The 27,963-nt window shown below is 36.0% G+C and overlaps 1 protein-coding gene across 1 annotated transcript; it reads right to left on the bottom strand.

Moving 5' to 3' along the window:
• Positions 1 to 13: 13 nt before the first annotated feature.
• Positions 14 to 27,810, bottom strand: MCM8 (minichromosome maintenance 8 homologous recombination repair factor). Its single transcript, XM_016212044.2, has 19 exons — positions 27,589 to 27,810; positions 25,841 to 25,993; positions 25,475 to 25,558; positions 22,918 to 23,000; positions 22,361 to 22,510; positions 20,940 to 21,043; positions 20,068 to 20,266; positions 18,083 to 18,168; positions 16,336 to 16,487; positions 15,896 to 16,091; positions 13,279 to 13,309; positions 12,604 to 12,744; positions 12,031 to 12,172; positions 8,914 to 9,109; positions 6,696 to 6,915; positions 6,193 to 6,402; positions 4,835 to 4,911; positions 1,608 to 1,797; positions 14 to 397 (listed from the first exon to the last, which is right to left on the bottom strand). Exons 2-19 carry the CDS (start codon positions 25,986 to 25,988, stop codon positions 305 to 307), a joined length of 2,502 nt encoding a protein of 833 aa, XP_016067530.2. The 5' UTR covers positions 25,989 to 25,993; positions 27,589 to 27,810; the 3' UTR covers positions 14 to 304.
• Positions 27,811 to 27,963: the final 153 nt, after the last annotated feature.

The following is a 27,963-nucleotide window of genomic DNA, read 5'->3' as shown; positions in this document are numbered from 1 at the left end:
AAAGAAAACAATGTCACCCCAAATAAATTTAATTTAAAAAAAAAAAAAAGAATCAAAGACAGGTCAAAAACAAAACTGTAAGTAATTTATAATTACATCATTTAGATTAAAAACATTATTTTTAATCTGTAGAAGAAACTGTAAAAATTAACAAATAACTATCACTTTTTTAATTAGTTCAACACTCTATTATATTACTTTTGGGATGTCATTTTTCAGAACAGTATTTTTTCTGCATATTCTTCATTCTTGACATGGCTTTAAAATGCTAATAAACCCAGGAGGTCCTAGCTTGGTAGTCCTTTTATACAGTTTGAAGCTGATAAACCTTGGGGCCTTTTTTCAAGAGGTAACCTTGCTCATTTAGTGATCCAATAAAATTTTCAAAATCAGCAACCTGGAAGAAAACATCAAAAGAGTTAGCCCAAACAAAACAAAATAAAAAGAGCCCACTAAGTAATGTTCAAAAATATGATTTTTAAAATTAATCTTTCAAAAATGTACAACTGTCAAGTTTCTTGGGCAAATAAAATTATATGTACTTATGGACAAAAATGCCTATATATGAGCTTTGGATTCTATAATGCAGAGAATCTTTTATATTTGTTTTAGCTTAACATCCAAACAAAAATTTGACTAACTTTTGAAATTAAGTAGGCAATTTTCCATATAAACTGTTTTACATGGCGGAAAAGGGGAAGGAGATTAAGAAGTATATCTCCCGGGGATATACTTCTTAATCTCCTTCCCCTTTTTATAAATCATGGGGGGATATAATGTACAGCATAGGGAATAGAGTCAATAATATAGTAACTATATATAGTGAGAGAGGATTACTAGACTTATTGTGGTGACCACTTTGTAAGGTATGTAAATGTTGAATGAATATTGTATACTACCTGGAACTAATATAATATGGCATGTCAACTATAATTAAAATAAATTTAAAAAATAAATTTAAAAAATAAACAAACAGCCCTGGCTGGCATGACTCAGTGGCTAGAGCCTCGGCTCGAGCACCAAGAGGTCACAGGTTCGATTTCTGGTCAAGCGCACGTACCTGGGATGCAGGTTCAATCCCCAGGGCAAGTGCGGGAGGCAACCAGTAGATGTTTCTCTCTCTCTGTTTCTGTCCTCCTCCCCTCTCCCTTCCACTCTCTCTAAAAAAGCAATGGAAAAAATATCCTTGGGTGAGGATTGACAACAACAAAAGCATTAATAAATAAACAAAGAAGTCTTATTACATCCATTTTCACCAAACTTTTCTGTTGGTAGAGCAGGTAGAACCATGTCCATATAACAAATGAAGAAACTGAGGTTAAAAGACATTAAGATAACTTGCCCACAAGAAATTGTCAGAATAACATGTTTCCCCATAACTATCATGATACTGAAAAAACTTTGAAAAGAGGTAGGTAAAGATAAAAACTTTTTTTAAAGCTCTACACAGTTAGTTTAATAGCTTAAGTAAAGAAAAAAGCTTGTTTTTGTTTCCCAAAATGCCTATTCCATTCTTTTAATCCAAATCTTTTGATATTTAAAAATTCTATTATATGTTAATAAGGACCTACTGACATAAAAAAGATTTAGTATTTAGTTTATCATACCTGAATATTTAGCTCTCTGGCAATCTGCCGAAGTTGATGAAATTGAAATAAATTATTGTAAGTTCTTTCAGCAATGTTGTTGAGAGCAGAAATAAATCTTTTTGCTGTTGACCTATTGCTCATTCCAGAACCATGCTGAGATCGCTCAAAATCTAGGTTCCCAAATTCATCAGAGTAAGTTCCCAGCATGCTTAATGGGAGGGGAAGAAAAACAAAGTTATCCAAGGTGGCATGGCTGCAGAAATTTTTATTTCAGGCCTCCAGATTATAAGAAGAAAAATGTGGAAGTAGCCATAAGGCCTCGTGTAGCAGAGATTTAAACATGCATTTACTGAGTGTCCACTATGAAATTCACTATGGTATGGACTGAGGATAAAAATACTTTGGACAGTTACCACTTTTAAAAAACTTCTTAACTTTAAAAACATAAATATATATATAGCCCGGCTGGGCATGGCTCAGTGGTTGAGCGTCGACCTAGGATCCAGGCGATTGGGGTTCAATTCCTGGTCAGGGCACATGCCCAGGTTGCAGTCTCAATCCCCAATCAGGGGCGTGCAGGAGGCAGCTGATCAATGATTCTCTCATCACTGATGTTTCTATCTCTCTCTCTCCCTCTCCTTTCCTCTCTCTGAAATCAATAAAGATATATTTTTAAAAAATAAATAAATAAATACATAAATATAACAAATATCTGGAATATTTCTTTTGATCCATGAAAAAAAGAAATTTTAAACATTCTAAATTTAGATTTTACTGGGTAAAGTACGGCATCCGGCAAATAAAAAGGTGTTTAAAATACTCTGAGAATAAGTTAGAAGGGTTCTGCTGACTTGCAGTAATGATTGTTAGATATTAAAGGATACATCTATTACCTCCTGTTCTCTGCTGCTCTCTCTTATTTTCACAATACCATCAAGAAACATGCACTTGCCAAATAAATTTTAGCCAGAAGTCTGAAAACACCAGTTAGATATAATTAGCTGTCCTCTCTAAAACAGCCCTATTGCAGATCCTTTACCTGAATTCTGTGTCTGTATATTAGGACAGATACAACCTCACAGTCAGGCTCACAGGCAAATATGTTAATCAGAAATTAATCAAATATAAATTGATAAACACCCTGTTCTTAAGGAGATCAAAGAAATGAGTTTAAAGGGTTACTAAAAACACAGCTTCATTTGGTTCCCTAAACACATAAGACCCTACGTGAAAAAGAATGAATTGTACAAATAAGAATATGTCATTCAAATAAGACTGTAATAAATGATAAAACAATAAGATAGATGAGTATGTGTTTCTTCAGGAAATAGAGTATAATCTTATTTAAAGCTTTTATGATTAACTACTCTACCATATAACTTACCACATGCTCATTTCTCAGACACTTGTAAAAAATGCTTTAGGCTACTACATTGATTATAATAGTTAATATTTACCTTAATTATATTTAACATATACTATCTCATTTAGTTCTCCCAGCAATCCTATGACTTAGGGACTATTCTTATTCCCATTTTACATATGAAGAAACAAAGTCTAGTAAGGTTAACCGACTTGCCAAAAGTTACACAGCTAATGAGTGGCATATCTGGGATTTGAGTCTGAGCTACATGCTTCAGATTTGAAGAAATGTAAAATATTTGAGCTGCTTTCCTGAAATAGGAAAAACTCACAATGATCGCTATCACTTTATATAGCCTCATTGCATACCTCAGCACCAGCCTTTGTGGTATGTTTTACACAAGTAGAGACTGAGGAGCAGAGTGTTACTTATTGTGGCAGCTCCAGGTCAGACTGTAAAGCCCATGCTCTTCCAGCTGTGTTGTACCACTTTTACGCAGAGCCAAAAAGAAACAACTAGGCAAAGTCACCTGGTTCTGACTCCAAGCAAGCCCCAAAATAAGGTCTCTTAGGGAAAAAAAATCCGATTACTTTTGAATAGAAATTACTTAACAAAATAATTTCATTTTTAAATTAATGTATTTTTGGCCTTGGAAAAGTAGATTCCTAACATTTATATTTTAACTGCTATGAGAGCATATTAAAAAGAACTAATTTCTAATAATTATACAGTCACACAGTGGAATACTATGCAGTTGCAAAAAAATAAAAGGAAGCTCTTTAGGCACTGATACGGAATCATCTCCAAGATGCACTGTAAATGAAAAAAGCAAGGTACACAATGTGTGTGGTATGCTATCATTTCTCCATAAAAAGGAAAAAAGAATACAGATATAGAGTTCTGATGAGTATTTTATACCTGAATGTCACAACACAAAAGATACATTGCCATCACTGGGGCAAGGAAGGAAGAACTAGGTAACTAGTAAACTGGGTAGGAACAAACTTTTTCCACTGTATGTTTTTTGAACTTTGGAATTTTGAAGCATATGAATATGTGAACCTATTAAAATTTTTTAACTGAAAGAAAAACCTACTTAAAATAATAAGTTTTTGCTTTTATTGATTAAAAAAATCTATGTCTAAGGTAGACATATGATCAGTTAAAATTTAATTTTTTCTTTCTTACCTTCTAGGAATCATGATCTACCAAATGATATAAAATGCAAAGGATACAATTTAGCAATATTTGTTAAAATGCTAAAGTATTTATTTATACTTATACCCAGAAATATTTCTGAGAATTTCTCATATAGGTATACACTTACCCACATATGAAGTATCTTACAGAGATTACTCTTTGTAACACTGTTTGTAATAGGAAAAGAATGGAAAATATTCATGTATCTAGCAATGAGAAACTAGTCAAACTATGGTGTATCTAAACAATTATCTAAACAATAGAATACTATTTAGCTGTAAAAAGAAGGAATTCTCCATGTCCTAATAGGGAAAGATCTCTAGATATGTTAAATTTTTTAAAAAGGTACAGAACAGTATAAGTCATATGCTATTTACATAAAAATAATGGGTGTTTTGGTGGAGAGGAAAGGTAGATGGTAAACAGGATGGGAGCAAGTCTTCTCAAAATATGTATTTTTTGAAATGATTTTAGAACTATGGGAACGCATTGCACATTCAAAAAAATTTTAATGTAAAGATTATTTACACAGATTTTAAACCAACAAAGTATAGTTTGTTCAGAGAAAAATGTGACCCAAGGGGCTAAATAAAAACAATTTTGCCTGGCCTAATTAAAATCTATATTTGAGATGGAAAAATGACTGGCATTTCATTTAAAACATTAAAAATTTTAATCTTACCTATATTTCATAATTTCAACTATATCTTCAGCATCTTCTTTGGTTGCTTGCTCTCTCAATTCCAACCTTGCTCGTGCCTGTGAAAGAAAAAAACATTTTCAGGTAACAAAATGTTATAAATATAGGGTGTCCCAAAAAAATGTATACACACTTTAACAGCTGATAAAACTTAATTTTCACTCCTTTTCAGGTTTAACTGATTTGAAATAATGGGTGAAGCCAGACTAAGCTTTGAACAAAGAAAATTTATCCTCAAGTGCCACTAGACTTCTTTTTTTAAAGATAAAGTTTACGGTACAAAACTGGCACTAGTTGACGAAATGAGGGCGCACAAGTACCAAACAAAATGATTCTTGATGTTTGCGATTCCATTACTTTGTGTTATCAGCAGTGCCTGGACCAGAAAGGTCATCAGTTTGAAAACAGGCATTGAAAAAAAATTACTCATTTCTGTATTCTTTTAAATTTTGAAAATGAACTGTGTGTTAATAAACAATGACTATAATCATTCACAGTGTGCATACATTTTTGGGGGGCACCCTGCATATTTAACACTGTTTGAGCAGATATGTCTAAGCTTTTGTTTATTCGTTTGAAACAAAAACTGACTTTTGAAGGAGAGAGCTAAAACATGAAAGTAAGAATTTAAAACAGTGATTTGAAAACTTGAGTATGAAAATAATCCCTCATTTAAAATATGGATTAGTGCTCACTTTGACAGCACATATACTAAAAATATGGGTTAAAATCTATTTTTATCTACTAATATATCTTTCGGAGTGTTCACTTCAGAAGATTAGATTATGAAATATACTTGGGTTTTCCTTGCCTTTTACTTTCAGATAGTCATACTTAACCAATCTGTTAAAACAAAGAGGAGTTAATCAGATTTTAGAAGCAAAAAGCCCAAACTCTGACCTAGCTAATTTTACCTGCCAAAGTTTTCTTAGCATTCCATAGCTGTGAATAGATGTTATTGCTATTAGAAAAATGGGCACTGTCCTGTGGACCTGCTGTTCATGAGATCAAATATTCAAGGTATATGATGCATTCCATGTTCCCAAATACTCAACTTTAAATCCCAGCATATTTAGTTAACCTAACCACTCATCACACTGCAGGAGTTTCCTAAGTGTCATTAAAAAAAAAAAAAATTGCATGGTAAGCAACTGGTCCTGTGCCTAGAAAGAAGTGGCTACACTTTGATTGGCATGTTAAAGATACAACCAAACCTTTTAAAAAACTTATTTCTAATGTCTCACAGTAAAGAGAAAAACCAAATCAATCATGCAGAAAATTAAGAAAAATCATAGTACTACTGCCCCCTTTAAGCTAAGAAAAGATCAACTTAAACAAACCTCCGTTAATCGAATCAGAGATTCCAGCTGCCTAGTAGTGATTGGTGAGCTATTTAGCCGCTGGCTTTGTTTCCGGAGCTGAAGGTAAAAATCCTGAAGAATCTGAGCAGCTTCCGTAGATAGCCTTGGATAGACATACTGACGGGCATAACCAATGTACTTTCTCAATAGCTGGTGGGGAATTGGATCTATTGTTTCTCCAGGAACCACCTAACACATGATAAAAAAGCACAAATTACAAGGATAAGTAGCAACTAAAATCTTTCAGCTAAAGTAACTTGTTTAGATAAATATAAAATTCAAGACGACTCTCCAAATAAGCCAAACATGCTGTCATTCTAGCTCTTGGTCTAGTTAATGTAGATTTCAAATAAAGTTTACATAAACCCCAGTATTATAATATAAATCGTAACAGTTTATAATATAAAAGTCTATATACTACTGCAACACACTGGTCTCTGAAATTCAAACAGAAATGAGGTGAATAGAAGAAACACTTGTACCTTCAGTCTTTCTGACAGTGGTTTATCAGAAACCATTTCGAGTACAGAAGCATTCGAATCTTGACTATTCCGACGAGCCACTGTGGCACTACTAACAGTTCTCTGCTTTCCAGCTCTTATTGCAATTACATGCTCAGAGAGTAAGTGATCATGATCCTCATTTGGAGTGTCTAGCAGGATAAAGACCAAATCAAATCTGGAGAGCAAGGCACTCCCCATTCTAGAGAGGCATGAAAGAAACGACGATTGAAATAAAAACAGAAAACCTAGAAAACTTGCTTATTACTCAAGTTTCACGTAGAACTTAAAAAAGGTCTTAGATTATAGTAACAAACAATAGCTTTTGGATAACACACCCAACTCCAGAGATGCCAGGCCATATGCCCTTCAACATGTGCACAGCCTTATATGTACCACTTTGGTAGGTTTGAGGACATGGCCCTTTCTCACACCTGCCAAAATACTGAATTCTTCTCTATGTTCTGCATCACTACCTATGATGTAAGATCTCTGAATTTTTATGCTAGAATCCTATGATACATCAGAAGTATCTAGTTAATTTTTTTAATTTATTATTACTTTTTATTTTAATATATCTTTATTGATTTCAGAGAGAGGAAGGGAGAGGGGGAAAGACAGAGAGAGGAACATCAATGATGAGAATCATTGATCGGCTGCCTCCTGCCCGCCCCCGACTGGGGATGGAGCTCGCAACCTGGGCATGTGCCCTGACCAGGATTCAAACCTCAATCTCCTGGATCCTAGGTTGATGCTCATCCACTGAGCCACGCCTGGCCAGGCTAGTTGAGTAATTCTTAATCTTTTATATCTGTTGCTTCACCAACAAATTAAGTCTCTCAAAGCACCTATGCCCATTTAGAAGCAAAAAGCCTCTTTTTTTCTTTTTCCTTATTTATTGATTTTTAGAGAAAGGGAGAGAACAACATCGATTTGTTGTTCCACTTATTTATGCATTCAATTGGTTGCTTCTTGTATGTGCCCTGAATAGAGATCAAACCTGAAACCTTGGTGTAATCCAGACGACGCTCTAACCAACTGAGCTACCTGGCAACGGCAAGCCCATTTTTTCTTAATGAAGCATCTAATTAGTAATTACAATAAAAATGCTGTCTTCTACTCAATCATCTTCTCTGAACCCACAAATCATAACTATCTGAGACAAGAAAACTGAAATCCAGAGTGATTAACAAATTTGACCAACATCCCAAAGCAGGTTTGTGGTACCACTAAAACCAAGAACTTATGTCCCCTCAATCATTGTTCAATAGGATCCTTCTATCTTTCCAATAAAGCACTTTGTCATTTTACTAAGAATACTAATAAATTGACTTCTTTGGTGGTGGTGATACAAAAATACCCAGATTCTGAAAGTACAATTATGTATTTTACTATGTACCATTTCTATATTAGAGGTAATAATTACATTAATAGTCATTAGAAAATTAGCGTCCCCCCCCCCCACACACAAGAATTTAAGGTTCCAGTTTTTCATCTGAGGCATTCTTTTGTCTTTTTCTCCCTTTTGCATCACTTGAGTCTATTTTCCCCTTCCCATACATTTTGTCCAACCTGTGCAGAACAAATTAGAAGAGAACCCATATGCACATACAGACATAAACATTATTTCAGGAAAAAAGTGGGATCATAGCACATATATGAGTATGTAATGTGCTCTTTTCACTTAAAAGCAGACATGTTTCCCTATCTGTACTTACAAAGCACCATTCATCCTCATAAGACACTATATAGTCTTACTATACAGTTTAACCACTCCCCTATCAAAGAGCATTTTAAGTTGTTTTCGGTCTTTGGCAGTAATAAACAATGCTACAACACCCACCCTGTAAACATATCTTTCTGCACTTGTGTGACTATTTTTGTGAGTACAATTCGTAAAAGAATTGGCAAGAATAAACGGTGTGTACATTTATAATAGTGATAAACATTCCAAGTTGTCCTTCAAAATGCTAAATTCTCCATCCCTTTGCCAATGATTATTAGTATTTAAAATGTTTGCCAATCTGGAAGATATAAATAGTGCTTTACTGTTTTAATTTGTAGTGTTCAAACACATTTTTATACATTTACTGGAAATTTGTAATGACTGTGAACTATCCATTATATCCTCAGTTATCTTTTCCATAATGATTTGTAGGAATTCAATATATTAAAGGTATAAATATTTGAAGAGACTTACTTTAAATTCTCAGAAACTGTTTTGGCTTTATTGTAATGTCCTCCAACTGGATTTGCAGCAGCAATAATGGAAGTTCTTGCAGGGAGGCTACACACCATGCCGGCCTTGGCAAGACTAATACTTTGCTGTTCCATGGCTTCTAACAAGGCTTGATGTTGATTCCCCATCTTATCAAATTCATCTATTCCACAAATACCTAGAGTCATAGTAAAGTAACATTGTTTGCCACAGTTAAAATTATAAAACGTCATACAATAGAGAATTCCTGATTGTTTTATAGCAAATAAAACACCTTATTAACTTACTTTTATGTAATATTTACTCATTCAGTACTTTCCATAGGGAAAGCACTATGCTGTGAGGGTTACAAAAATGAAGAACATAGGAGAGTGACCCTCAAAGAGCTTAAAGACTTAAATACAAAAGGTGAGATATGAGATATATATATATATATTCAAGAGAGTGTACTTCAGTAACTATAAAAGATATGCATAATTACACAAGATGTTTTCTGGGGGTGGGAAGAAGTTAAACGGAAGGGAAATCTGTAGAGGTTTAAGAAAAAGGTAATTTTTGAGCTGGGTTTTTTTGGGAACAGTAGGGCAGCATAATTTGGAAAGAAAAGCATGGCCTCTAAAGTCAGAAGACTTGAGTGCAGTTCTCAGCAACTGTAGGGAAATCACTTAGCCTCTTTAAATGCAATGTGAAGACCTGCCACCGACTGAAGGCATCTTGTGTGCTAGGTGTATTATACCTGATCCGCACTACTGCAGAACCTCAAACATCACCACCTCGTCACATTTTTCCTCCCTTCCTCCCCACGCCACGAGCAACCTGTTTGGTGGTCATCTCCAGAGGGTGCGCTGTGGTCCCACCCCTCTTATCTGCTCGATGACCAAGGAAGCATGCCAGCTCAGAGGCCAATCCACGCCTCTCTGGAACTGACAGTATTACTGGAAATTCTCAGGATTACAAACACAGTTTCTCAGGAGTGGGGACAGTGCAGAAACAAAGTCAAGCTGCTACTTTGCCACTTTTCAAAGTTTTAAAGCAGGGGTTGGCAAACATTTTCTGTAAAGGGGGAGATGTAAATATTTTACATTTTGTGAGCCTGTCACATATTCTTGTCTTTTTTGTTTGTTCTTTACAATCCTTTAAAAACAGAAAAACCATTTTTAGCTATAAACTATACTAAAACAGGCTGAAGGCTGGGGTGACCTGCGGACTAAAGTTCGCTGTTTCATGGTTTTAAAGCATTTAACTTTGAAAATTTTAAACTCTCTTTTCTTTGGCTACAGTTGATAAATCCTGCTTTTTTCTTTTTGGTCATTTCATCAGATATTGAAAAAGGTAAATAATATAAAACAGCCCTATTTCTCCTTTTTTCCCCTGTAAGTGTTCAGTAAAGATGTTAGTAGTATTTGTTTTTAGGATCTGAGTTCTGCTAATATCCCTTTGTATTTTAACACTGCTAGTTTTTTTTAAACATTTTTTAAAAATTTATTGATTTTAGAGAGAAAGAGAGAAGGGAGAGAGAGAAACATTGGTTTGTTGTCCACCCATCCATTAGTTGACTCTTCTATGTGCCCTGACAGGGGATCAAACCCTCAGCCTTGGCATATCGGGACAACATTCTAAGCAACTGAGATATCCGGCCAGAGCAACAGTGCTATACCACTTTTACCGTCATGGTGTTTGACTCATCTACCTGTAGTTGGAAGAAAAAGCAGCTCTTACCGTTCCATGTCTTAAATTCTATTGACTATCTGTATAGCTAAACCCCACATCATCTTCAACTTCAAATTACTGGAAAGTCTGACAGTTTCACAATGAGTATCCTCTTATTTATTATTTTCTTCACCTGGAAACTTAGTAAATATGTCACTTCTAATGAACAAATATTTACCAAATAGCTTCTATATATCTGTACTGTGTTCTAGACATGTGTGATATAGCACTAAAAAGACAAAATTCTCTGCCCCTGTAAAGCTTATATTCTACTTGGTGTAAGGAGCCAAACTATAAAAAAGTAAACCCTATAGTATTTTAGAAGGTAATTAGAGTAAGAAGAGTAAGATCTGTTGTTGGGGGTGGGCATTACAATTTAAAATATGGTGAATAGGGAAGGCCTTGTTGGGGTAAGAACATTTAAGCAAAAAAAATTTAGTTTTTGATTTCAGAGAGGGAGAGGGCGAGAGAGAAAAACATCAATGATGAGAGAGAATCACTGATGGGCTGCCTCCTGCACGCCCCCTACTGGGGATCGAGCCTGCAACCCAGGCATGTTCCCTGACTAGGAATTGAACTGTGACCTCCAGGTTCATGGGTTGATGCTCAACCACTTAGCCACACTGGACAGGCAATTTGAGCAAAATTTTGAGGGCGGAAAAGGAACAAGCCTTGCAGATCTATCTGGTGTAAGAACATTCTATACAAAGATAAGTGTAAAAACAAAAGACCTGATGCAGGACTATGATGTCCTTGGTGTGCAAGTGGTGGCCATGGTATAGCAAGGAGGCCATTGTAGCTGGAGAAGAGGAGGTAAGAGGGAAATAGAAGGTAATGAAGCAGAAGAGGTGATGAAAGGCCAGCATGTGAATGACGCTGGATGACTATCAATACTTGGGCTTTCACCGAGTGAGACAGGGAGCCACTGGATGGTTTTGAACAGAATAATAAAGTGACCTAAGTTTTAATAGGATTGCTCTGTGCACCTATGTGCTAGGCAACAGGACTAGGCAGTCAACAAGACACCCAATCCCACCCCACAGGGAACTTACTATAAAGCTTTAAAACCAATCACCAATGTGATAGCTGGTATGAAATGGGAAGTGTAGGGAGCTATACCTCTTTGACCTGATCATTTAATTTTTACATATAATTGTAACTGCTGCAAGATTCTGAAAATGAATAAAATTAAGTACCAGTTTCAATTCTGCAGCACAAATAAAAACAAGAGTACAGCATTTCTACTTTTTTCTGGCACTCATCCTCAACTCACTGGTTGGGACAATGCTGTCCAAATGCCTCTTGAACAAATACAAAGAAATTGACTGAAAAGGAAAAGGCTTTAAAAAAAAAAGCCCAGAATTATTATTATCACCTTTGGTTTCTTACCTTGATCACCAAGTACTAGAGCACCAGCTTCCAAAGCAAAATCTCCTGAGGAACTATCTTTTGAAAGAGTTACAGTCAAACCAGAAGTGGTTGTGGTATTACCACAAACATATACACCACGTGGAGCGACATTGCATACTGCCTGAGGAAACAGAAAGTTTAAGATAATCAGCCACAGTAAAAGGGAAATAATAGCTAATAGTAATCACTCACAAATGTTAGCTATATGCCAGGTATTCTCCTAAGAGCTTTTACCATACAATTTTTACTATGATAAAAAGAAGGTATTATTATATCCCCATGTATTGATGTAGAAACCAACACCTGCAGGGTAATTCACCCAGCTATGAAAGTGTGAAGTCAGGATTCAATCAAACCCAGGCAGCCTGACTCTGATGTCTATGGTCATGTGAATTCTCTACACAATTCCATTTTATGCTTCACTTTCAAATTTAAAGAGCAAAAATGTGAGTACCAATTTTAATTTCAAAGGCTCCAATGCTTTGAGAAAATTCATTTGTGAATTATTCATGTGTCTGATAAGCAAAAGGTCAAATACTGAGTATTTCCTACCTGAAGCATCTGACTCTTTCCCAAGCCTGGATCTCCAACAACAAGGACATGTGGGTCTCCCCGAATTGGAATTCTGTTTTTGTCATCTGCATATTTCTGGCTGCCTCCAAAGAGTGCTAATGCCAAAGCTGCTTTAACAAGCTCAAGTGTGAAAGAAGGAAAAAAGTGAGAAAAACATAAAGATAACTAGCAAAAGGGGTGCTACTCCTTTTACATTTATGACATTTATTTGGGGGTTTTCTTTTAAAGCATGATTGAACTTTTTTCCTAAGAAAAGCAAGTCTAATAAACTACTACAATGTAAATAATTTAAAAAACAAAAACTAGAAAGCATATAAAATCAGAGCAGTACTTTAAAAGTTCCTAAGTGAAGACCCACCTTGCAAGGCATGAATCTATTCCACAAAACTAAGAGATACTTGTTAGTTTCTGCTTTATATTTAGTGTCCAGAGTCAGTTTAAAGGAAGCCCATTCCTATTAACTTGAATTGGTAAGCAGCGTTTTCCTACAAGGGCAGTAGTTTGCCTGTCACATCATTCATTTATGGAGAATGACGACTCATATTAAAATATGGACAACTGACCAACAGAAGTCAGCTATTTTTTATAAAGTCTTTATACTTTATTTTTGCCAACTTTATGTATTTTTGAGCGAAGATGCAGTAAAATACTTACTTCATGGCCAAAAATGACAGGGCAAAGTGAGCTGAAAAACAGAAAACAACATAAATTTTAAATTCCACTTCAATGATCTATTAGAAGATCTACTTTGAAGTCTGCTTAACTTGCTTTATATTGCATCCAAAGAAAAAAAGAAAAAACGTATACCGCACAAACAACTCATAAATTTTATTCTAATATTCAATAAATTTCTCAAAATTATTGGTTAATCTATAAAGGGAAGAATGCTTAAAAACTATGCCAGAGTAAGGGAGGCAGGATATTTGTAAAATATTTTAAAGTAGCCAAATATACTGTTGATTATTTTAAGTTACTAGCCTTTAAAATGCACCATAATCATAGTCTTCCACTTTAGGATACAAATTATATTGTATTTTATGTGAGTAGACATCTTTAGACTTGTGTAGCCAAGTCACTGAAAGGAGACAGTAGGGTGAACTGCATACGTATTTTAAGATTGGATAAAATTTCATTTTTTCAGTTCAAGTCAAATGATCAGAATAAGTAAAACCATATATGAATATAAAGAAGTACATTTACATTTATCTATTGTACAAACAAGGAACAAAAGAAAATAGACAGGGTAGAAGAGATATACTCAAGAGTGAACCGTGAATCATTATCCCTTTTAATATATGTAAACACAGACATGGGTGTCCTGCTATAACCCCTTGGCACTACTGTTTGGCACGCTCCTGCATAATCACTGCTGGCTTTCTACCACGCACCTGCACCTGTCTACCAAACAACGTCCTATGGCTGCAGACAGATTGGGCAGGCTAGAAGTGCTGGGTTATCTAATATTCCCAGGAGCAGTCCCACACCCAGGCCCTTGCATGGAAAAATACTGTTCTACACAATCTAGTGTCCCAGAGACCTCAGGAGGATTAAGCCCTGGATACTAGTAGTAATCTGTTCATTAAGGCACCATATACTGACTGCCATCCTTTCTGTCTCACTTCCCCATCCCCCTACCAGTATATTTGGGGATCACCTCCCAAATGAGCCATGCTTGCCAAATCATATCATTGCTTCTAAAGGAACCTAAACTAAAATATAACCTCCCACTGTCTTTTCCATACTCCTTTCATTAATCTGGTCCTCCATTCATTAATCTGGTGAGGTCAACAAACTTTTCCTTAAAGGACCAGAAAGTATTTTCAAGTCTACTATCTTGGTCACCATTACTTAACTTGCCTGAAAGCAGCCATCAACAGTATGTAAATGAATGGGCGGGGCTGTATTCTAATAAAACTTTATATACAAAAACAAGCACTCTATGCCTAGTTTGCCAACCCCTGAAAGATTAACAAATAAAAAATCTAGTTTTGATGTTAAAATCACAAACTTAGAACTAAAAGGAACCATAGGAAAAAAACCCTGGTTTTTCATACTGCCTTATCTTCTGTAAGTATTGCAGAAGGACCACTACATATGTTCCTTTTTATTTATAACTGATGAGAGGAACCAATCAAAGAGGTGGCTTGATCCTCAACCAGGTAGCTCCTCAGATCCTATTACAGGCCCCTCACCACACCCTCATGTCTCACTAGATCACCTCACCCTGGCTCGGCATTCTCTCTCCCAGGGCAGTTGGGATGGCTATCTATTCAGGGGAAGTCTCTGCCAGTTTAACAACAAAGAACCCCTGAGGAACTCCATACTTCTCTTACTTGGGTAATTAATATATTAAAGACAGAAAGAAAACGTGTCAAATTCTCCTAGAGCCCAAAGCTTAGATGGCAGAAAGTGTCAAATTCTCCTGGAGCCCAAAGTCTAGATCAGTTTTCCAATACAATGCATTTCAAAACCTCAGTTCTTTCTCTCTCTTAAGTATATGTACTGTTCAGTCTCATTTTTCCATATTTCTTTAAAATTTATGCAAAAAATTGTCAAAAAAGTATCAAAACTAAAGCATTGTTAATTATGTCAAGTAACACAAAATCTCATTTAATCTTCAGAACAACCTTCTGAGACAAATACTGTTGTTTTTTCCATTTTAAGATAAATGAAAGATAAAAGGAAGTGGCTGAAAGAGGATCCTCCACTTTGCTTCTTCTCTACTGCATGGCAATAACAAGGAAATTAAAGATACTTATCGAATATAAGTGACTTCTATGAATCTCTTAGTTTTTGAAAGTAAAAAAGCAACCCCCTACATACAACCAATTGAAATAACTCCAGAATTCACTGTCATCCCGTCACTCTTCTGATGAGTAACTTGTAAGTTTTCCTTAGTGCTTAAACTAGAGATTAGCAAACTTTTCTGTAGGGGACCAGACAGTAAGTATTTGTGAGGCATTTGTTCTGTCTCAACTCTGAATTCTTCTGAAGAAGTGTGGCTGTGTTACAATAAAAGTTTATTTATGGGCAGCAAAATTTGAATTTCATGTAATTTTGCATGTCATGAGATATGCTTTTGATTCTTTTTCAGCCATTAAAAAATGTAAAAACCATTCTTAGCTCATGGGTCAAACAAAAATGGGCGGGTAGCTGGATTTCGCCTGGGGAACTCTAGTTTGTAATAATTTTGACTAGTTTTTGTTATTTATAGCCAAGAACGCCCCAACATGCACATACATAATAAAGTGTCAGATACTGCCATACGTACTTGACAATGAGTTTGAACAGGTTTTCTTCAGCTTGAATCTCCTGGATGGCATAAAGGTCTTTAAGTGAGAACTCCAGCAATATTCCATGCTTACATCCCTCCTCGGAAGCCTTTGGTTTCTGTCCTTTGCTATTGCTAACAGAATTTGCCTCAATGTACAAAAGGAACATACATTTGTCATTCTTATTCCGAGAACCTGTAAATTTCAAAGTATGAAATGTATTAACTGGTATTTTCCTTTTCCCCACAAAGATTCAAGTAGAATGTACAAAAAAGGCACAATGAGCTACAAATAAACCTTTATTTCAAAGAGAAAGTTTCACTTATGTAAGAAACAAGGAACTCCCTAAATTAATGGAGTTTCAGAAGTATCTTTAAAAAAGACAAATGTTGACAAATTACTGAGGGACAATCCAGATGAGGGAAGAGTTATACCATACCTTCTTCAGCATTTGAGACTTTGACAACTCCAGTAATAGTCACTGTGTCTCCTGGAACACAGCTATCCACAAGATCATGAACGAGCTCACATTCTATTGTTCGTGGAATCCGACCTGCTTCTCGCTGATCATCAGACATCACCTCCTGGATTCTAAACAGGTAAATAATTTTCAATGAGTACACATATTGACGTTGGGTTATTTCTTCTACATAATAACTATTCAGGGTCCACATGGTGCTGAGCTAGATAAAGGGCCAATTAGTTTTATAAAAGTTAGTTTAAAAAGTCCAATGGTGTATTTTAAATTACTTCAGCAGTTTGCAGTTACAGATAGGATGGTAGGATGAGCACGTGCATTTGTCACCCTCCCTCCAAAATGTCCACCAAAATTACAGTCACTAAAGAGTAAAGAGAAGTTTTAGGGTGTGCAACAAATGAGAGATACTAAATTTTAGAAAACAGTAAATGGGAAAGTATTGATGGGGGGGGGACAAGATCTCCAGAATACACACAGGAAAAAGTTACAGAAAGTGGAAGCCAATGTTCTATACCACTAGGTGTGATTTCCTAATATCAGGAGGTCACTGTTCAAATTCAATTAAAATAGTGGTGTCAGATGGGTATTAGACTTATTGGAGTGAGCACTTCATAAGTTATAGAAATGTCTGATCATTATGCTGTACACCTGAAACTAATATAATATCGTACGTCAGCTATAATTGAAAAATAATTTAAGTGGGGAAAATCCAATTAAAATATTTAAGCTCATTTTCTTTCTGCTATTTTTACCTGAAAACAAAGATTTTGTTCAAATAATTAAATTACCCTGAATCTTCTATGCATATATGCTATTGTGACCCTTTTAGCACCTCTGAAACTCTCATTACATCCTTCAGTGATGAAAGTCCTATAAATGTGGGCCAGAAACCAGGCTCCCCCACTCACCAGAGACATGATCATGCTCACGAATGTTAAACATTTCCTCTTTTATAGAGTGTTTGTAAATATCTCAACATACTGAACAATTATTACATATGTTAGTCTTGATTTTTACAGGGCAGAAGGGAGTATAGCTAGAGCTTGGTAGCAATCTACCTCACTTTCCCCCTAGATTCTAGTTTGTTAAGACCATCTCCTATTTAAGCCAGGTTTCCTGGAAAGCATTCTAACTTCAAAACTACCATTATTTTATATCTAGGATGCAGTTATAGAACAATAGCCAGAAAAATGGAGTAAATTGTTGGATTAAGCACACACACACACACACACACACACACACACACACACACACACAATCTGACTTGTGAAAAAAACAGTTTTCTTCTTCTTCTAAATCTACAGTAAAATGTCTTATGGGTAGTGAGAACATAAAATGAAATATGTCCATTTCTAAAAAATTCTTTAAACTTTCAAAACAATATTATTTTGATCATAGCTCATTATGGAATAAATTATACAGCTTTGCTTATAGACTACATCTAGTTCAATGAGTGACATAAATGAAAAGTAAAATGAACTATTTCTCAATAGCAAAAGGACGTAATACTTGCATATCAAATCCTTTCTGGGTTCCGATAGAATAAATTTTGTATAAAGACGATTATCATTTCAACATGTAAACATTTCATTACACTTTACCAACGTACACAAATAAAAACCACAGTATAATACATGAAAACTATAGATCTTCTTGGCAGTATGAGAGATCTAAAACCTGTCTTTTATTAAATTGTGTGATTGCTTACTTGATTGACTGCCAGTCCATCGTCACTGTGAGAGGAGAGCTAGGGAGAGGCGTAAATGACTTCCCTCGACATGTAGGCACAGGACACTGCAACATTAATTCACATTCAGATTTTGATAAAGTACAATCACATTTCAAGTTAAATGTTTTATTTAATATTGTTTTAAAAGTTGTTCCTGCCCTGGTTGGGTGGGTGGCTCAGTTGGTTGGGCATTTTCCTATGCACCAAAGGTTGCCAGTTCAATTCCTGGTCAGGGCACATGCCCAGGTTTCAGGCTTGATCCCCGGCAGGAAGCATGCAGGAGGCAAATGATCAACGTTTTGCTCTCACATTGATGTTTCTCTCTCCCTCTCCCTTCCTCTCTCTCTAAAAATAAGAAAAAAAAATCTTGCCGGCCCAGGCATGGCTCAGTGGTTGATCGTCTACCTAGGATCCAGGCGATCGGGGTTCAATTCCCGGTCAGGGCACATGCCCAGGTTGCAGGCTCGATCCCCAGTCAGGGGCATGCAGGAGGCAGCCGATCAATGACTCTCTCATCATTGATGTTTCTCTCTCTCTCTCTCCCCCTCTCCTTTCCTCTCTCTGAAATCAATAAAGACATTTTTTTTTTTAAATCTTAAAAAAATAATAAAAATGAATGTCCAATAAAGATGTGAAAAAATACTCAACTGTTACAAAAATCATAGTAATTCATATTAAAAATGAAATTCTATTTCACACCCATCAGACTGGCAAACATTAAAAAGCCTAACACCACCAAATGTTAATGAAAACATGAGGAAATGCTAATTGCTTAACACTATCAGTAGGGGTGTAAGTTGGGACCAACTCACTGGAAAATAATTTCACAACATCTAATAAAGTTAAAAATAAGCATATCCTATAACTAAGAAATTTTTCTGCTAAGGAGTCATGTACAAAAATGCTCTCTATAGTATCATCTGTAATTGTAAAAAACTGGAAACAATACAAATGTTCACCAGGAGAATAGGTAATTAGTAGCTACTCATTTAATGGGATATTCCACAACAGTAAAAATGAAAGAATTAGATGTGTATCAAGATAGGAAGAACTCCAAAATAAATACAGCATACCATTTATGTAAATACACACAAGACAAACCCTACATATATAATCAAGTATGAAAATGCAGACTTGGCCCTGGTTGAGCAACTCAGCTGGTTGGAGCATTGTCCTGACACCAAGGTTGCAGGTCCAATAGCCAGTTAGGGCACATACAAGAATCAACCAATGAATGCATAAATAAGTGGAGCAACAAATCAACGTCTCTCTCTCTCTCTCTCTCTCTCTAAAATCAACTTTTTAAAAAAAGAAAAGGAAACAGACTTGGAGAATACATGCCAATTTCATAAAGTGGCTGCCTCTAAGGATGGAACAAAATGGATGGAACTGGGGAGAGGAACAGAGAGACTTCAACTTTAACTATAATACTATTATTGTTAAAAAAAATTAAGCTAAAACCATAAAATATTAATATTTGCCAACTCATAATGGTTGGCAGATGTTAGTTACATTATTCTCTGTACTTTTCTATGGTTTTAAAAAATCTATCGTTTAAAAAAGTGTTAATAAAGAAAAAGAAACACTTTCAAACAGAATAAAGAAAACTTGATATGTATACCTAGTAAGTCAAAATATAAAAATTTGAATGGAAAGGATACACATTAACTGGAAGATAATGATCGTCACTGGGAATGGCACATGCAAGGGGCAAAACAGAGACACTAATTTTTATCAGTAATGCTTTATATCTTTAAAATATCTGGAGCTGACAAAATGTAAATTCTAAGCAGTGGATAGAGGAATGTTTTATTTCTTTATTATCTATACCCAGAAGTATTTCATTATTTAAAAACTTAAAATAAAAATAAGCTCTGTGCTCAGAAACATTGGGAAGTATTTTCTGTAAACTGATTTGCCTTCTTTACCAAGACAAATAAAGCCGTTGAAGAACATGATATCACCTTTGTGGGAAGATTATACTTTCCATCTGGAAGAGAAAAACTCTGAACTGCCCCACATGCAGCACAAAGAAAAGCCATCTTGGTGCAGAGAGGCTTTATGTTACTGACACGAACCACTGTCCCTCTCAGAGCAACGTATTTTCCATAGTAATTTGCTCGGACATTCTTGAGCTGTGTCAAGGGTTCATAGTTGTATATCCTAAATACAAAAACAGGAACATATTCATCCATGAATTTACAATGGACAGAAAATTTGTATTTTCACAAGTTCCTTTTAGGAACAACTAGGAAATTCTCAAACCATATCATCCCTACGTGTACCACAAATTTCAGAAAAAGCAAATCATTCCAAAAATAAAAAATGCTAAATCTTCCCCTTTCTTCTGGTCCCCTGGCTGTTCTCTAGTGAAAAAGGAAAAAAATAATGTCAAAAGGAAAGTCTACAGATTCACCAACTTTTGAATTTCTAACTTCTTTTTTGAGAACTGTTAGGAAATGTCTTCTATAAATTCTGGAAAAGAAAAACAAAACCCCGATGATTACCTTACTCATCTCTTTTAATGGGAAATTAAAATCTTAAAATACAGTAACGATGAATTAAGGAAAAATGAAATTCCATTTGTTCTCTGTGTCTAGTAGCAACATAATTTTAACAAAATATAATCACACCACTTAGTGTATTACATAGATTATTAAATTTAAACAGTAGGATTTGGATAAGTACACATCCAAATTCAACATTTACAAAAATCTGCAGGTTGGGAATTCATACCTTTTGCACTGATTTTTTTTAATAAAATACAGTTCTCGTTCTTAAAACAGTCTTCAATGCTCAATTCTAAATAATACTTTGATATCAGAAAATTCCTCACCTTGCATGAATATGTGGCACATTTACCATTGTTTCTCCATCTCTAGACAATCCTTCTTGAGCTTGTAATTCAGCTGCATGCCTTTCGAGGTCCTTAGTTAATACCTAAACAAGACAGACATTTATTCAAAAGTTGGAAAAAATGTCATCTGGAAGCAGAACTCTTTTATAGAAAATATAAAGTTTATGAATATGAACAGTTCAGAACAGAACACTAACAGGACTCTATAGCAGTCCTTTAAAATTCTGATATTTAATTATGACTACATATTTTATACTGAATTATGTTTTACCTGGGATTTTGTTATCCATGGACTGGAGAACTCCAGCATCCCTGTCTGCCAGCTTCTGTCCCAACTAAAACTAATCTTAAAAGTCCTTATGGGTGTCCCCCAAAGCTATTACCTCCTCGATGGCTTATGATGAAAAAGTATTTTCTTCTTCTCCATATTCAATGAGAGAGAAAACAACCCTGGCCAGTGTGGCTCAGTTGGTTAGAGCATCATTCCATGTACTGAAGAGTTGAGGGTTCGATCCCCAGTCTGAGCACATACAGGAGGCAACCAATTGATGTTTCTCTTTCACATCAACGTTTCTCTCCCCCCCCCCCCAAGCTTTCCCCATTCCTACACAACAGATGAGAATCTTATCTCTATATCTCTATACCCAGCACTTTTTCTGTGTCTGTCCTGAAATTTACTACATTTTGTCTTGAAGCATTTATGTGTTTGCCAGCCTAAAAAGTGCTTTTACATATGTTGTGCCATCAGGCCCCCGAGGAAAACTCATTAGGTACAGCACATGTTATTTTCAATTCATATATGGGGACACCCAGGGAGATTAACTTGAATGTAAATCTGAGGATGGTCTTGTTCCAAGTTCATAACTGATAACATCATGGTACCTTGTCTTAATATGTGATTACACAGCTCCTTGAAACAAGGACTAATTTCCACATAATCTTAGTAAGATTAAACTAATTGAAATAAATGAGAAGTAAATGCTATGTTTAAAGTAAACCATTGTGCCCGGCTGGGTGTGGCTCTGCGGCTGAGCGTTGACCTAGGATCCAGGTGATCAGGGTTTGATTCCCCGTCAGGGCACCTGCCCGGGTTGCAGGCTAAATCAATGACTCTCTCATCATTGATGGTTCTCTCTCTCTCTCTCTCTCCCTTCCTCTCTCTGAAATCAATAAAGATATACTTATAAATAAATAAATAAATAAATAAATAAATAAATAAATAAATAAAAAATAAAGTAAGCCACTGTATATAGAATGAATGCTATCTTTTAGGATAGGACAGCAACCTTTTCATTCTAGCTAATGTCTGTTAGTAAAAACTAAGTATCTTTTAGAGAAGGTACTGTTACTGTGAAATCCCTTTAATAGTTTGACAAAAGTCGTACAAAATAAATATTTACCTGATGTATTGCCAGACCCATGCAAGCCAAGGTTTTCTCAGGTGCATCCCTTAATTCATGTGCTATATTTGGTATCAATTTAGCTATTTCATCATCTTTTGTCAATTCTTTAAAATCCACCAAAATACTTCCCTTTCTTTCTATTTCGTCCTACAAAATATTAACGAATAAAAACATAATTGCTTTTTTAGAGCTGATCATAACTAGGCATTCACTTACCCACTTCACAAAAGCTTATGATGTTTATATGGTGATAAGTACTATAAATGTTGTGGCCAAGCATGGTTCTACTATTTAAAATATATTAATTTATTATTTATGCCTCTTAACAACCCTTGTGGTAGGTATTAATAATCCTATCATCCTCAACTGATAGGTGAGAAAGCCGAGGCACAGAGGTGAGTAATTCAACAAAGTCCAAATGGCAGGTAAGTGGCAGGGCTGGACCAAGGCAGTCTGGCTCCAGTGTCTGTGATTACCTAGCACCTCAAATTCACTGTTCAGTTAGATGACACAAGAAGTTGGACTAATAGCTTTTCGTTGTATAGGAATCTTACCTTATCATACAAATCAATACGCCTTGTGAAAAAATTTTCAAATGCTTGAATCTTCTCAACAAAAGGAGAGCTATCACTGTAAACTGATCAAATATGGCATTAGCACTAATAATCACACACATACAAGGATAATGTTCATGAAACAGAAGAAACACTAGACACACAGTATATTACTTTTTCCAACTGCTTTGCCTTCCGATTACATTTAGATATGAAGTGGTATGGATGTGTATACTTAGGATTCTAAAACAAATTTAGGTTTATATACTCTGAAATGATTATGAGAGACATAGGAAGTGTCTCTCTAAAAGCACCAATATTTATGTCAGATGTATTCTAGAGTCATGGGGTGAGCACTTCACAAGTTACATAAATGTCAAATCACTATGTTTTACACCTGAAACTAATGTCAACTGTAATTGAAAAGTAAAAAAAAATTATAAACTATAAAAACTTAAAAAGTAAAAGCACCAATTTCTGGGAATCTTTGTATTAAAGTTTTGAAATCTAATAGGACCTATTAGTTCAAATAACTTACATAATAAAACTTAAAACAAAACCAGTAATAAAGCCAAAGGTAGACACATGAACTAAATTCTTACTCTAAAACGAAACTGAAGATCGTCTTTACAAAGCAATTTCTACTAGTCCAAATTGCCACCTGTCAAATCCCTTCCCTCCCCGAGATCAGGGAGAGACAATGTACCACTTGACTCCGGTCCCAAAATTATAAAGCTGTCTTCTACACTCTAAAGTTCTGTAACATTTTTGAATCAACGTCTCACACACAAACACTACAATGAAGCCTGGCCGGATAGCTGTTGGTTAGAGCATCATCTCAATACACCAAGGTTTGTGGGCTTGATCCCCAGTCAGGGCACATACAAGAATCAACCAATGGCCCGGCCGGGTGTGGCTCAGCGGCTGAGCGTCGACCTAGGATCCAGGCGATCAGGGTTCGATTCCTGGTCAGGGCACACGCCCAGGTTGCGGGCTGCAGCCAATCAATGACTCTCTCATCATTGATGTTTCTATCTCTCTCTCTCTCTCTCTCTCTCTCTCCTTTCCTCTCTGAAATCAATAAAGATATATTTTAAAAATAAATAAATAAAAGAATCAACCAATCAATGCATAAATAAATAAGTAGAACGAAATCGATGTTTCTCTCTCCCTCCCTAAAGTCAATAAATAAATTAAAAGAAAAGCAGCACAATGAAGTAGTTTGAAACATATCTGTCTATATAACTGAAAAAAAGACTCTCAATACAAAAAATATTTGTAAAGCACTTTATTCATTCACAAAATGACTACTACTGAGTGCCTGTAATGGAGCTACATCCTTGCCCTTAAGCATTGCACAGTCTAATGCAGCAATTTTCAACCTTTTTCATCTCATGGCACACATAAACTAATTACTAAAATTCTGCAGCATAGCAAAAAATGTATCACTTTTTTTACCAATCTGACAAAAAAATAGGTATAATTTTGATTCATTCACACCTGACAGCTATTGTTGTGTTGGCTGAGGTGATTTTTTTATTTGACAGTCTAAGGGAAAAGAGGTCAGTGCCCCTGACTAAATAGTTAGGTATTGCATGTTTTAAAAATTCTGGCAGCATAACAGTGTGCCACCGCATATAGGCTGAAAATTGCTTGTCTAGTGGGAAAAACCACTGACAGATCTATGTATCTATTTCATGTCTCATAAAAGACATAACAAGCATATAGATACTGTAAGAGCATAGAAAAGACAATTCTCCAAACCTGTATCGACAGATCTAAGATGTCAACTGGTGTTCTTGATTACAAAAGGGAGATTCCTTAACTGTGTTATCATCGCTTGGTTCCAAGCCTACCCTTGTATCTTCTATTCTGTGATCTTATGATCAAGATCTGTACACTAAATTTCCCAGACCACTTAAGGTTCTGTCAATTGGAGGCACTTTAGAGACTCGAAGGTGTCAGGAAAGAAGACAATAATATATTCTTATTTCCATTTCTTTTCAGCATCTCTCCAGCTGCAGAGGATAGCTACAGTTCCAGCTTCGAGCACCAACTGTGCCATCCTTCCCCCAGTTACCATCAGCAACCAGTTTTAATTCACCTCAGCTGTTTAAGCACAACTTTTAAGGGTGCACCTCAGAGGTCAAAACAGCAGTTTTGCTATGGTCCCTCCTTTGAACTCCTAGGTTCTGGTAACCTCAGAACTTATCTTTTGTTCCTGCAGTCAAAAGGACAATTGCTGCATCCTAAAGTTACTACTATCTGAGAGCTTACCTCAATGTTCCCTTTTTGCCCTTTTACTCTTCCATCTTTATGACCAACTCCCTGTATTAAATCCCCCTTTTAAAATAGCTAGTGTGATTTCTATTCTCCTGACTGATATAAAACCTAAACATAATGCTCCTGAAACATAAACATGATTTGATTGTTTGGGTAAACTTATATTAAAGAAGGGAATATATATCAGTAAAAAAGTGAACTATAATAATATGATATGTAGCATCCAAAAACAAGAAAATATAATTTATGTTACTTTTTGCATTATTAATTCTACCTTCAGAGAGATAAAGCTTCCAGCCTTTATATGGTGTGAACTGATCCAATGTTGACTGTAGTAGCAAAGACTGTGAGGTTTGTTCTAAAAACAAAACAAAACAAAACACTAGTTTAGCAGAAACAGAGCAAACATTTTTTTCCAATTTGCTTCTCCTATCAACAGTGAGAACTTGACATATTAACAGAGTACCTAAATTACAGGCTTCGGTAAGAATTTTGGATATTAACATTCAAATACTACCTTAAAGGGTTAACATCAATAAAAGATAGACTGAAATTTGAATTAAACTGTTTTGTATGCCAGGCATGAATAGATTCCTTCATGAAAATAAAAAAAAATTGAACAATCACTGACCTCCCCTACCAGAAGCATGTCTTCCTGCGGTTTTACTCGGGTCAGATATGTGTCCTCTTTCTCTCCATTTTCCTGAGAAGCTTCCACCACCTCTTCCTCTTTTCCAGCTTTGAAATCTTCCTCGTCCAAATCCTCTGCCTCGATACTCTCCACTCATGTTTTCTAAAAGACAAGAGATTAGGAAAATCTTCATCAAAATTATAGAGGAAATAGTGCTCCTAAAAATGCATTAACTAGTAAGTGAAAAATAATATATTCTAGTTTGACACTAGTCAACAGGCTTACAACTCTGTACGCCATGATATAAACCCCTTACTCTTCTAATCTGCAGTTACTCTTCTAATCCCCATTTCTTTTTAACATATACCACAGGTGTTTAACCAAGTATACTGGATGCTCATGAGATAGAAATAAAAGGTACTGTACCAGTTTTCGAGGCGTTCCCACAATAGAAAAGAAAGCAAGACAGGTAATTAACTCTAAGATAACTTGTTTGCAGTGTTTTGAGACTTATTATAGGGCAGCACTTGCTGAACATAATCCTGACCTGTGAGACACTACGAATACATCATCATAGCTCCTTCTCCATAGTCAATCTTGCAGTGTCATAACCACTTTTATCAGAAATACAATGATATTCTTACATAGGCATCGAAGGTAGATCTTTCTGGGAAAGCACAGGAATGAGATATGTTTCAACCCTTCTTTCTCGGTAGGGGCCCAAATGGAAAAGATGTAAATTTTCTAGGAGACTTCTGTAACTGTCTTAAAAGACAATGGAAGCACGATTAAATCTAGGTCAATACTGATTAGATGTGTTATTTGCAGTTTTTAGATAAATTTCTTGAAATGCAAGTTTTTTGGAAAGCATGCCCATACCTGTTAATGTTATAATTATCATCTTTTTCGTTAATCATCCCTTCACAATTTTTCTATTTTGTATATAGCAAGATAGTCACTTTTATTAAATTTAAACCCATATAGTTCCTAGTTGAGTATCAATAAATTGAAATATAAGTGACCTTTAAAAATGGGTTTTAAAATAATTAATACAGGTGGAGCACAGGGCATTTTTAGGGCAGTGAAACCATTCTGTATGATACTGTAGTGGCAAGTATGTGACATTATGCATCTGTCAAAACTCACGGACCTGTACAACACAGAGTGAACCCTAATGTAATCTACGGTCTTTAGCTAATAATAATGTATTGAATTTGGCCTATTAACTGCAACAAATTTATCACACTAATGCAGGATGCTAATCGGGGGATTTGAGGGGGGATAGATATGTATGGGAACTCTTTGCTCAATTTTTCTGTAAACCTAAAACCGTTCTAAAAAAGTCTTTTAATACCCTAAATATAAAAATATATCCGTATACAGCAATGCAGTTCATTACAAGAGTGTGTATCTGAATCTTTCTTTAAAGGGGGTTTCAGTAATTGAATTAATAACTAAATAAGTTCATGATGTTAGGGCAAGACAGGACTTTGACAATCGTCTAGACCACATAACACGTTAAGGAACTAAAGCAGAGAGAAACTGATCAACATCAAGGTTCTCTGGTGGCAGGCCTGCGTTCAAAACCCCGTCCTCAGACTCCCCCGCTGCAGCGCTCAGTCGACAGCTCTACGTGCCCTTCCTCAAATGAGATAGTGGGGGTGAAAATTACTGGTAAAAATTCCAACACAAATGCAAGAAGGGCTGGAAAATGAGTCAAGGCGCCATCCGTGGGCCTGCTGTGCTTCGTTACATACCCTCCTTCACTTACGCGTCCTCAGGCTAAGTCCTCACCGGCGAAGGATAGAGATCCCAAAGCTTTCCTACTTCACGCCAGGGCCGGCTCCGGGGAGGAGCAGATCCGCCCGGCCGGCTCGCGCTCTCGGGGAGAAGCACGGCGGGGCCGAGGAGGCGCCGAGGTCCTCAGGTGGCCCCCGGCCCACGTCCCGCGGTTCTCTTCAGCTGCCGCTCTCCTGACTCTGCCGGAGCCGCTCAGGTGCCTCAGAGTCTTCTCCCCTTAGGCCTCGAAGACTCGCGGAAAGACGCGGAGCACCTCAAGCTGACTGACGCTCAGCCTCCTTCCAAATTCTTTTTTGGCGCTCCTGTGACGCAACTTCCTTCCAAGGAGCGGC

Source organism: Miniopterus natalensis, chromosome 7, assembly GCF_054644295.1.
Source record: "Miniopterus natalensis isolate mMinNat1 chromosome 7, mMinNat1.hap1, whole genome shotgun sequence".
Lineage (NCBI taxonomy): Eukaryota > Metazoa > Chordata > Mammalia > Chiroptera > Miniopteridae > Miniopterus > Miniopterus natalensis.
This window is presented reverse-complemented; position numbering and strand designations above follow the sequence as displayed.

Excerpts from the sequence above, each read along its gene's own strand:
- MCM8 (XM_016212044.2), bottom strand. The coding sequence starts at position 25,988 with ATGAGTGGAGAGTATCGAGGCAGAGGATTTGGACGAGGAAGATTTCAA. Across the intron at positions 6,403-6,695 it reads CACTGTCAGAAAGACTGAAG|GTGGTTCCTGGAGAAACAAT; the intron begins GTACAAGTGTTT and ends ATCATGTGTTAG. Across the intron at positions 4,912-6,192 it reads CTCTGATTCGATTAACGGAG|GCACGAGCAAGGTTGGAATT; the intron begins GTTTGTTTAAGT and ends TTTCTTTCACAG.